This window comes from Rattus norvegicus, chromosome 3 (genome assembly GCF_021556685.1).
Source record: "Rattus norvegicus strain SHRSP/BbbUtx chromosome 3, alternate assembly SHRSP_T2T, whole genome shotgun sequence".
Lineage (NCBI taxonomy): Eukaryota > Metazoa > Chordata > Mammalia > Rodentia > Muridae > Rattus > Rattus norvegicus.
The window spans coordinates 147,277,459-147,289,930 of record NC_141536.1 but is presented as its reverse complement, the minus strand read 5'-3'; the positions used below and the strand labels follow the sequence as shown (position 1 = coordinate 147,289,930).

At 46.7% G+C, this 12,472-nt stretch overlaps 1 protein-coding gene across 10 annotated transcripts in view; it reads right to left on the bottom strand.

Annotated features, from left to right (window-relative positions):
- Dhx35 (DEAH-box helicase 35) overlaps window positions 1-12,472 on the bottom strand; it is a 57,249-nt gene that overhangs the window by 30,054 nt on the left and 14,723 nt on the right. For all 10 annotated transcript variants that reach the window (XR_015683219.1, XR_015683218.1, XR_015683217.1 and 7 more), the window contains 4 exons: window positions 9,985-10,089; window positions 8,097-8,158; window positions 7,075-7,144; window positions 4,796-4,855 (listed from right to left, as the gene is read on the bottom strand). Coding sequence is in view for 3 of the 10 variants with exons in the window: in NM_001415857.1 (NP_001402786.1) it covers window positions 4,796-4,855; window positions 7,075-7,144; window positions 8,097-8,158; window positions 9,985-10,089 (297 nt within the window). In the remaining 7 variants the exon portion in view is untranslated. The remainder of the gene's footprint in view (window positions 1-4,795; window positions 4,856-7,074; window positions 7,145-8,096; window positions 8,159-9,984; window positions 10,090-12,472) is intronic.

Sequence of the window (12,472 nt, the reverse complement as noted above, 5' to 3'; positions counted from 1 at the left end):
GAAGGTTTGATTAGAAAGGTTAGAATTCAATGAACCTCAGCTAATTATCCCCATCCTCTATATTTTATTTAGCTGAAACTTAGGTGTGGCTCAAGTGTGGTAATTGTAAATCAGGCTGGGGGAGTGCTAATCTAGACAGCACATATCTAATCACACAAAGTTATCCGTTCACAAAGGTCTCCTTCTTGTGCACTAGGTGTGTCTCTGATGCATATTTACTTTCCAAGAGCTCAAGCCGTCTGACGGCATAAACAGTGTCTTCTCTAATCAGGAGCACATGCATGTTGACAGAGAATAGGACAGAACCACTTCCTAATCAATAAACCAATGTCCTTAGCAATGGAGATCCTGAGCCTGAAACACTACGAGAAAGAGGCTGGCAGCCAGGTTTAAACATTCCAGACGACTCAGAGACAGGACACAAGTAACACAGTCAAGACTGTCACCAACACCCAGGGTCAGCTGAGCCAAGGGCCATGGAAGGAGTGGAGAGCCTTAAAGACGAAGAGTGTCACAGGAGGAAAAGTGGGGACAGCAGGTCCAGGGCTGAAGGAAGAGGGCTTTAAGAAGGGCTTGCAGAACACAGCTACCACCAGGCCAGGTGGAACAGTGAATGAGGTAAGGCCATGATAGTGTTCCTGGATGGAGTGGACCACTGAGCCGCAGCTGCTGGAAGAGCTGAGGAGGAAGGACAAGAGCTACTCTTTAAAGAACACTCTGGATGCACTGAGACCCAAGGTCTGGATTCCTAAGGTTTTATCCTTTATCAACATTTGGAATATATAAATAAAAGCTAAAAACTCAGGCTGGAGAGGTAGCTCAGTGGTTAAGAGCACTGGCTGCTCTTCTGGAGGACCCAGGTTCAACTCTCAGCATCTACACAGTGACCCACATCTCTCTGACTCCAGTGACAAATGATCTGATGCACTTTTCTGGCCTCCATGGGCACTAAGTATGCAAGTAGTAGACAAATATATAGGCAGACAAAACACCCATACACACAAAATAAACAGTAATATTTTTTTCTTAGAAAGCCAGTAACTACCTCTCAAAAGTATATGGCCTGAGGCAGAATCAAGACAGACGGTGAAGCAAGCCCTCACCTGGAAGAATCTGAGTCAGCTTCAGGTGCTGGGGTCACAATGACATGAGCACTGCGTAAGAAAGGGAACAAGATGGAGAGGAAGGGGCACAGTCTGTGAGTCAAAATGGGAATGATTCGGACCTACAGTGCCACCCGTCAGCCCACGTCAGCTTCCTGTCCTGGGAAGCTCCCACATGGTCTAAGCAGCCATGTCTATGCCCTCTCTAACTCCTACAAGCCAACAAGACTGCAACATGCAAACTGTCCAGTGAGGACCCGACCAGAGGACTCAGGACCCACATCCTATGCCAGGAGACCCCACATCTGGCTGTCTCTCTTCAATGTTTCCCTCAGGAGTAGGTCCTGGATGTCCAGGCAAGGAAGGGGGAATGGAATGAATGGCCTATTGCTCAGCCTGAGCCCAGGTGAGCACTGCTAATGTTCCAGCAAGCCCTACATCAAAGCACACCAAGGAATGAATGACAAACCTAGGCTCTGCCTTCCAATTCAAAAGGTGTGAGGAGATCATCTACATCGCTATAGAGCTACTGCAGATGGAACTGAGGGAGGCGCTGTTCTCCGGTCTCTACGTCAAGACACTCGCACATGAGGCTCAGGGAACACTGTGGAAGAGGGAGAGGGTCCGGGAGCTTTCTGTGAGACTGTGTCTCCTAGTAGTATCAGAAGCTATAACCATAAAGTCTCATGAACATGCCTGCCTAAACATGAGCTCAACAAGGACAACAACATGAAACACAGACAGGGACAGACATGAAACACGGACAGGGAAAGCCCATGAGTCCTCAAGCCTACGCAAAGAACTACAGACAAGTAAGGAGTGCTGAGAGTGGGAGAAACAGTCTTCTTCCGGGAAAAGTACACGCACCATCTCTGCTTCTTCTTTAATACAAAGGCTCAGCCCCGAAAAAACACATACGAGAAACATACAGAGAAGAACTTAGGAATATGTGTGCATATACAGAGATGCATGTTAACAACAATAAATGAAAGAAAGGTTATGAACTCAAGAGACCAAGGACGGTGCATGGGGGTCAAGAAGAAGAAAAGGGAAGGGGGAAATGATGTAAGCGTATTATCTCAAAAAAAAAAAAGTTTAAAAAAAAGAGACCACATAGACAGTGATAATCAGTCCACACTTGTCCATTGGCAGTGAGCCGGGTGGGGGAGGGCACGCTTGGGCATTACACTTTCACCACAACTAAACCTGCTTAGAAAAAATGTTTCTAATGTTTAAGAGAGAAAGATGGGAGAGAAAGGACATGATTTGTGCAGCTGGAGCACAGAGGACAGGAGCGGAGGTGAGGCGATGCCCCTGAGATGGCCGTCTTGATGCTCTACTGTCACCTGGGAGAAAGAGTCCTCTGAGTGAGTGTCCAGAGCAGGCCGGCCTGTGGGCGTGTCTGTCAGGAGGGAGGGCTGTCTTGACTACATTAAATGCTGTGAGAAGACTCTAGCCCATCACGGGCAGCACCGTTCTGACTGGGTAAAATGTCTGGCTGGAGAGCTGGCTCCTGGGTTAAGAGAACCAGGGTTCACTGCCAGCACCCACACAGCTCACAACTCACAGCAACTCCAACCCCAGGAACCCAGCACCGTCTCCTGGCCACACAAGGCACACAGACGCACATGCAGGAAAAACACCTACACATAAGAGTAGTTTTCTTTTTATATTAATAAATGTTTAAGATGAGTAGGAAAGGGTAAGCTAAAGTAAGCAGGTATGCGTTTATTTCTGAGAAGTAAAATAAACACTTTTGTTCCTCAGTTCCTTTGCCAGAATATGTCATCAGCATCAGAAACGAAATTAAAACAGCTGCAGAGAACATTCCAGCATCCATCATGGTGGAGGAGATGACAGCTAAAGCACAGGGCGATGAGCAGAGATGACTGTGGGCAGCCTGGTGCCAAGAGTCCCACAGCCTATGGAAAGCTGGCAGGGCAGCCCGGTACACAGGAGGCACCTCTCACCACCCACAGGTGACAGAACAACAACAGGTGACAGAAGAACAAGCCAGGGCCAGACCCTCACCACATCTCCCCTGGCATAGAGAGCTGGCCTCCTGACTGGCATCTCTATAACTACTCCTGGGTCTCTACATAACACAAGAATGAGCTTCCCGAGACCCAAATATGGGCAAGCCACTGCCCTATGTCCTACACCGTCTGTGGCAAGAGGGATAAAACCATGAGGAAGACAGAGTCCCAGTCTAAGGACTCAAGCAACTCCTGCACATGCATCTGAAATCAGTGACTGAAACACACAGAAAGCTGTGCAAGGGGGCAGAAGCAGCAGGTGAGGCCGTAAAGGAAGGCCCTCTGAGACAGGGAGGTTCCCAAGGACCAGAGTTAAAGCCAGCAGGGCCATAGACATGTCTGGAAGAAAAATAGACTGGGAGAAAACCCTCCCTCATCCCAAGGAGAAGCCTGGTTTTCTCAGAAGAATAGAAGGGGACCAGTGGAGCTGATATAGAGAACACTAGACAGAGTGGAAGGAGACGAAGTCAGAGCAGCGACTGAGGACGGAGCACCCCTAGGGATGGGGCACCTCTGGGGATGGGCACCCCTGGGAATGAAGTACCCCTGTGGGGCCTAGCAGGAAGAGTTCTGGTAGCTCATAGCACTCAGGGTTCCTTATGGTTCCCACATAGTCAGGGAGCTCCGCTCACATTTTATTTCAAACCCTGCTAAAATGCCATCTCTTTGGTGACAAGTTTTTGACACTCCCGGCTGGCTGGAGTTAAGAGCAGTTTTCTTGGTTTCCTCAGCACCTTAACCTACCGAATACCTATTTATGTGTCTCCTTCCCTGGACTTGGGATCTATGAACCGCCTGTAACTAGCAGATGGCTGGCTATTTAGAATATATAAACAGCAAGTGCAAAAGAATGAGATGAGTTGGACTGTTGTTTTGGTTTTGTTTTTTTTTTAATAAAATATTAGTCATCAAGAGAGTAAATCAGCCATATAAAAACACAGGGACAAGGGACTGGGGATTTAGCTCAGTGGTAGAGCGCTTACCTAGGAAGCGCAAGGCCCTGGGTTCGGTCCCCAGCTCCGAAAAAGAAAACCAAAAAAAAAAAAACAAAAAAAAAAAAAAAAAAAAACACAGGGACAAAAGAGATGGCTCAGCTGGTAAAGATGCCTACTGCTAAGCCTGAAGACCTTCATCACGGGACCCATGTGGAGGAAGGAGAGAGCTGACTCCTCCAAGCTGACCTCTAACCTCCACGATGGCATGTGTGCCCCCTACCACACATATAAAAAGTAAAAACAAAACAAAACAAAAAACCACTTGACATGGAAATTACTATGTTAGAGGAGAAACTTTAATTACACCAAAAAATTAAAATAAGTATGTAATTTTCATAAGTAAATTCAAGAAATACAGCTTCACACTGACAAATAATTTTTAAAAAGCTGCCCATGTCAGAAGGACAACAGAGACACAGATGCTGTGTCAGGAGAAAGACAGCAGAGACAGACACAAGGCAAGTTGGGGACCATCAACCCCTGGGCTAATTACAGGCTAATCTCCACTCGCAGCTGAGGAGCACCATGGGACATCTAGAGCACCACATGGCCACAATAACGGGAGGTTGTTCTGTGGAAGACACGCTTTGGCCAGAGGTGCGCTTCCAAGGATATATCTGACAAATCCAGTGCTTATGCAGAAAGAAAGAGGTGCCCTTACCTCTGCGTCCAGAGTGGCTGAGGCCACTATCAGGCGAAGATCCCCTCGCTTTTTCTGAATCTGAAGAAGAAGGCCCAGAGAAATGATGATGGTGGTGGAACAATGCACAACCCTACAATCCTAGCCAGGCATGGGGACAAAGCCTGTAAATTCCAGCAGGCAGGAGGCGGAAGGGTCACGGGCTCCAGACCAGCCTGGGTTAGACAGAAACCCTGTCTCAAGGCAAAGAGGAGGCTCATTCATGAGATAGGGATGGTGTGACTGATGACGTCAGAGTCAGTGCGAGTAGACAATTCTTCCTGAGTTTAAAATGTCAGGACCTGCTAAATTGTGACCCGACAAAAATTTTGTGTGCAAATTATAAAGGGAATTTAAAGCTTTAATCCTAAGCCTAACCCACTGCCTAACTTTAACCCTAAATTTAAGGGCTGAATTTGAAACTATTAAAAATAAACACTTTCTCCTCACATCTGAGTTTTACATACATAAATACATACATACATACATACATACATACATACATACATACATACATACATTCAGTCAGAAATATAAAAAAGTAAAGCAAGATCCGTAATAGCAATTTGTGTGCTAACAGTTATTCAAAGAAATGTGGTCACCAGGCACGGCACATGTGCCATACTCAGGAGCAGCTATGGAAGGATGCTCAACGCTGACAAAGCCTGGGCAGAACTTCTCTTAGTTCTCTGCCCTTAGCATGATAACCTGGTAAGAAAATTCCTCATACATATTGAAAAGTCTGAACATCAGCCAAAGATAATGGAAAAAGATAACAACGAAGGCAGTTTATAAACTCCTAGCTGTGTGCCACTCCAGGAGACAGGCAGAGCCAATCCGTGTGCACTCTACACAGAGACGCAAGGCTGAGGAGATGGCGAGCATCTGAAACCTAACCCACCTTCCCTCACCTCACTGTGGACAGACAGTCTTATTTGTACAAAGGTGTATGTATAATTTCATCCTGAGATCCGTGTTGCCTTACTTTTAAGCCTTATGACAAATTATGACACCCAACAGGTCTGCCTAGCAGACCCCCCCAAAAAGCAGTTCCCAGTTTGCCCTATCCAGCCACCAGCCACACGTTACTATGAAGAGCCTTTGAAATATACTAGCATGATGAAAGACCAAAGTTATTTCAACAATTCCAATCTAAACTCACACAGGTGGCTCATGGTTACAATACAGGCTTGCACCCACACAGACACACAGACACACAGACACACACACAGACACACAGACACACAGACACTGGTTTGGAGATGCATATATCTGACAGTCAAAATCTGCACCCAGGCAGTCTTCCCAAGGCCACAGTTCTTGGTCATCCCAATCTACCATTTCTTTTTAGGCTCTTGTCATTGAGGATTTGTGCAGAGAAAACAACAAATTAAAAAACAAAACAAAACCAAAAAGTAGGAATGAGAGTGGAGGTAACAGCCAAAACCAGACAATGAACAAAAAAGGTCACTACAAATGCCTCTACTCTTGAGTATGTTTGAAATAATTTTTGAATATTTTTTGAATATTAAAAAGTTAAAAAGAGAAACAAAATAGAAATGCAGCACATTTAATTAGAGAGCGCTCACTGTCACAGGCCTGACATACACCTAGGCACACACAAGCCTAACAGGACTAGAAGGAAGTGGCAGACACCAGCAGCCTTTGTGCAGACTCTGAAAACACTGTCCTCAGGGGCTGGGAGGTGGCTCAGGGGTAAGGAGCACTGGCTGCTCTTCTTGACCTACTGCTCCCAGCACCCACATCAGGCAACTCACAACCACGTGTTAGTCCAGCTCCTGGGGACCTGATGCCCTCTTCTGGCCTTTGCAGGTACCTGTATGCATGTGGTACACAGACATACATTTAGGCACACACATACGCTCAACATAAATATAAAATGCTTGAAATAATAACTATGTTTTCATGGTGAAGAGAAATAATCCTGATATAATATTAAATATATAAGATACAAATTAGAACATATCATCCAATCCCACTGTGTTAAAACACACACACAGACAGACACAGATGGAAACACACAACACACACACACACACACACACACACACACACACACACACACACACACACACACACACCCCAACATTCGGCTCGTGGTTTTCTCTGAATGAGTAGGATGATGGGATAATTTTTTGCACTTTGTATTTGCTAGATTTTCTAAACTGCTGTCATTACTTTCCTAACCAGACAACAATACAAAAAACAGAGAAAGCAGAATGCTGGTACTGGAGTCTTACCTTCTTCAGCAAGCCAATAGCAATGTCCGTGTACAAGGTCCTCTCGTGGGCTTCGTCCAGCATGACGACACTAAGAATCAGAGGGATACCCTCAGTGAGCACGGCACATCACCCCACAATTCCACCCCGACCACCAACGAGACCTCGGGGTACTCAGCCCTCATGTCATGACATCAAATTAAGAGAAAACCCAAGTCATTCTCTATTCTCTGCCAATGATGACACGCCTACACTAGAAACGTGACTTTAACAACCTTACTGAGAATAATGACAACACACTATTTGCAAAGAGCTTCATCACTCGCCAGATTGCAGTAGAATTTAACAGCTGGTTTGAACTGGTATGTGTAATCTAGAACTCCTCGGAACACATCAAATAACAAATCCCAGCCACCTCAACGATGTTAAGGCATGAGAACAGCCAAAGACAGAGGATGACAGCTGTGAAACGCATGTGCCAGGCAGGGAGAGGAACAGGGCATCATCTCTCAAATGCCAAAGCTGTGGGGTAACCCTGTGCTCCCGGTGATGGGCAAAGACCCTAAGAGGGAGGATGAGCTAAGCCCTCATCTGATTTTGCGTATGGCATTCGACAGAACTGTGTCAGAGGGCAGAAGTGTGATCCTTGCCTAACATATGTGAGACCCCAAGTTCCATCCCCAGGTTTGCAAAATGAAAAGGGGGTTGGGAGCCCCAACACTGACAAGTCACGTCTCTGCAGTTACTACAATTCCTGGAGCATGTCAAAGGCAAGGTGGACAAAGACAAGGCAGCAGGTGCTCTAGTGACAGATGCGCACGGGCCTGTCTGCTCACGTTGGTGTCTGTCTACTTAATGTATCCAGTGTCGCTGCCAGCAAGAGGCTCCACTATCCACCAAGGGCAGAGAGAGCCACCACTGGCAGAGAAGACAGTTGAGGGCAACCGAGCAGAAGCAAGTCTCAGCTACTCACCCAACTGATTCCCTCCCAGTGTCTAAGTGCATTTTGGGAACATTAGGGAACCACAGGAGCCCATGCTTACCTATATTTTGTTAACAATGGATCAACCATCATTTCTCGGACCAGCATGCCATCTGTAAGGAACTAAAAAATTAAAAATGCATAGACAAATTTATTTACGTTGATGATTCAAGTTCAAGTATAATCTCTGTTCACATGCCAAACAAACAAACAAACAACCCCAGACCGCACCCTGAGGATGTATCCCAGCGGTTTCATCCAACCAGCAAAGGAACTGTTTGCAAAACAACAAAAACAAACAAGGATCCCACACTGGGCTGCAGACCTGACTAATGTTACTGAGCATCAGTGGCAGTCAGTGTAGGTGACAGGGATTCTCTGCTGCCATTATTTACTATGTTAATGAGCTGTGAGTCTGGGAAAACTCAGCGTCCTCAACCCCCACCAGCAGAGCTGCAGAGTCGCCCTCCCACAGCTGCTTCTACTTCTGCCCGGCCTTACTGCTGGCCCGCCCTACCTCTACCCGCTGTGAAAACCCAGCCTGAGAGCTTGCCATCTCCAGCCTCAGTCCTCGCCCATCAAATGATGTGATCCAATGACTTCAGTGAAAACTGAGTAGGACTGATAAACACGATTAAAACGCTTCAGAAATGAGCAGTGACTAGTGGATGCTGTTATGTCATTCTTATCACAGAACAAAGTCAGTGCATAAATAAGCACGTCCCTCAGTGTCATCTCACTTTGACTCTAAGAGTGGGATGTGTTTCTAAGATAGGTGGCTGTCACCCACAAAAGCAAACGTGGAAAGTTCTACACTGAGTCTTACCAGACAGAGCTTCTCATGAACCCAAAGAGTCCCCTGACCAATAACCTACCCAACGTTAACTGGTGACATATAAATAAGGCATAAACAATGTTCCCTTTACCTGACAACATGCCAACAAGAATTTGGCAAACAAGGTCTGTGTTGGTTATTTTTATATCAGCCTGACACACTAGGGTCATCTGGGAAGAGGAACCTCAACTGGGAAATCTTCACCAGGTTGCCCAGTGGGCAAGTGTATGGGCATTTTCTTGACTGAGGACTGGAGGGAAGGGCCCAGCTCACTGTGGGCAGGAGCACCCATGAACACGCTGTCCTGGGTGTGTAAGAAAGTGGGCTGAGCAAGCCAGCAAGCAACACTCCTCCGTGGCCTGTGCTTTAGTTCCTGCCTTGTGTTCCTCCTGACTTCCCTGGATGGTAGACCACAAGCAGTAAGGTGAAACAAACCATTTCTCCCCAAGTTGCTTTTGGTCGTGGTTTTATCCCAGCAATAGAAACCCTACCTAGACCAAGGTCCATTTTCTTACAAATGGCTCCAGTGTTCACTTAGACCATCTGAACAGTTGTAATTCCTGTGCTCCAGGCTGGAAGGCACCTGGGTCTCAGGACCTCGATTCATTTCAGTAGACCTTGCTCTACTGCAGTATTCAACAGTGGTCCTAGCACACCGGTGAGCAGGAGACTGTTGAACTGATTACCACCCATTCCCACGATGCTAATTACTGTATTATTAGCTACATTGTCAAGTACGGCTGAGACAGAACCCATTACTTAGATAGTCCCGACTAGTCAACCACTGTGATCCACCCTGGACTGGTTTACACCAGTTCACCCTGTGTTTGTCTGTACAGCTTTGTTTCTGTATGTACAGCATGTGTATAAGAAAAGGGAACTCCGCATCCTCACACATCACCAGTGAACACGACAACGGTGAGCCACTGACCTCCCAAACCTTGGCCATAGACCAGGGATAAATCTTAATTCTGTGTTCTTGCCTGTGCTAAAATTCAAGGGCTCATTCATTCAAACTACTCTGGTCTTTGTAGAAGACTAATGTCCCCAGGGGACCTTGTTCCCAAGCAATCCCCTCCCTTACCCATCCTAGAAGTCACTGTGAGCACTTCACCTTAATTCTGGTCGCCAGTGGGTCGGTGCAGTCATCGAAGCGGATACAGTAGCCCACCTCGTGGCCCAGCACTGCACCCCTTTCATCAGCTACTCTCCCTGCAACCTTTGGGAAGAAAGACCATGCTGAAAACAGAGACACTAATCACTGCACAGAGCACATGCGACAGGAAACGTAAAGATCATATTAAATAGTACGTGAATGATGAGAAGAGGCAGGTCACTAGAGAGCAGGGAATACTGACTGATCAAGTGATACATCTCTCCATTCTGTCATGGTCTTGGGACAACCTAAAACGTAAACAAGGGCTAAGCATAGTGGTGAACACCTTTAATCCCAGGCAAGGGGGGTCTCTGTGAGTTTGAAGACAGACTGGTCTAAGTAACTGACCTAGGCTAGCCAGAAGAACACAGTGAGGCCCTGTCTCAAAATCAAAACAAAACAGACAGCATACAAAATAAAAGGAAAAAAAATCACACAATGATTTTACAGATCAATGTTGAGGAACTGAACTGTGGGTATAGTTCAGGAGTAGAGTGTTTACCTAGAGTGCAAAGCCCCGGATTAAATGACCAGCACCAGAGGAAAAAAGGGGGTGGGGGTGTCAAAGAAACTACGCAAAATTCAAAAGATCTGAGCCAATATGAAAAATTAAAATTGCAGACACTGCAGTCTTTTCAGATAAGCCATGGGTTCAAATCCAAAGCTAGCTTGGCAGTACCACACTTGCAAAAAGTCTGAGTTCCGATCCTCATAAAGGGGAAAAAATGAAGGACGAAGAAGAAGGGAAGAGGAGGATGGGGAGTAGGAGGAGGAGAATTCAGCTCTAACTCTGGCCAAAGCAAGAAGGGATGGAAAGGAAGCAGTGAGCAAGCCCCACTCCTAGAACACACTACAATGGGCAACTCTTCATGTTCACACACCTTAAAATAAGACTGACCTAGGAAGGCAGGAGACCAGGATGGCTCAACACAGAAGTGGGCCAAGGGCATCTTCTCTTTGAAGGCAAACATATTTGTTTTGAGAAAGGACAGACTAGTGTCTTGAGAGACTAACGGAGGATCCACGTGACCGTAGCAGAATAAAGGAGAAGACAAAGCAGAGAGTATGAGCACTGCCACGGGCACACTACAAATGAAAGACTACGGCACATGCTCATAACCCTGGGAAGCAGAGGCATCAGAATCAAAGGTTCAAGGCAACCCTGGGAAACACAGCAAGACTATCTGAAAAGGGGAGAGGGGTGCTGAGGAGATGGCCTGGTGTTTGCCTTGCTAGCATGAGGACCTGAGTTCACCCACATACAAAGGCTGGAGTGGAAACATGATATTAAAATCCCAGACTGGGAGGCCAGTGGATTCCTAAGGCTGCCTGCCCTCCCAATGAGCTCCAGGCCAAGGAGAGAACCTGTCTCCAAAGAGCAAAGTGGCACCTGAGGAAGACACATGTAGTTGTTTTCTAGCCTCAACACCCTCATGTGTACACACACACACACACACACACACACACACACACACACACGTATACAGACACACACACACAGAGACACACGTATACAGACACACACACACACACACACACACACACACACACACACACACGATGAGTGTAGAGAAGTTAAAATCCTTCTAGCTAGATCCATAAACTGTCTGGAAAAGACCTTCAAAGCTTACAGACTAGAAGAAGGTATCTAAAATAAGAGCCAGGCAGTCGCTATAAACCCAGCTCCCTGGAGAGGAGAGGGCTCTAGGGTGTGCACAACCTCAAAGCACAAACCAATGTAAAGGGGCAATCACACTGACTAGTTGTTTTTTCAAAGAAAGTCCACATTTGCTATTTACACTACCTGATAGAAAAGAACAAAGCTAAGCCTTGAGGCAGCACACCCAGCCAGAGGAAGCAGGCAGATGTCACTCTCCTCGGGCCAGACACCCCAAACCCACCGTCTCTGGTCTGAGTTTGCCTTCAGTTGTTCCAAGAAGGGACCTGGGGCAGCCCAGTCTCAGAAACACAGAGACTCAACTCCCTGAACTCAGCCATCCCCACCAAGTGGGGCCTGGCACTATCTGCCATCACCTGACAAGCACGTGAAGATCAGAATCGGCCCCACCCAGTGACTTGAAATTATAGATCTGACAAGATCCACACAGAATCAATCATCGAGCAGTCGGTTCACACCACTCGGTGTTTCAAAACGTCTTATGAAAGCAGACGCACCCTGCTCTGCTCTGCCTCTGGAGGGTGTACCTCTCCATGCCCGGCGTTTCCCAGGAGGCTTAGCTATCATGGTTGTTCTGAACTAACCCTCCACATCTCAGGTAAGGCACAGAGGATGTGTGTAGAGATACTGGGATGCGGGCTGGGAAGAGGGAGAACAAATGAGCCAACCGCCTCATTAAAAACAACCATTTTGTGGGTGGGCAAGTAAAACCAAACTCTTCTCCTCTTGGTATCTCACTATTTGCATACAAACGCCTTGGGTGCATGC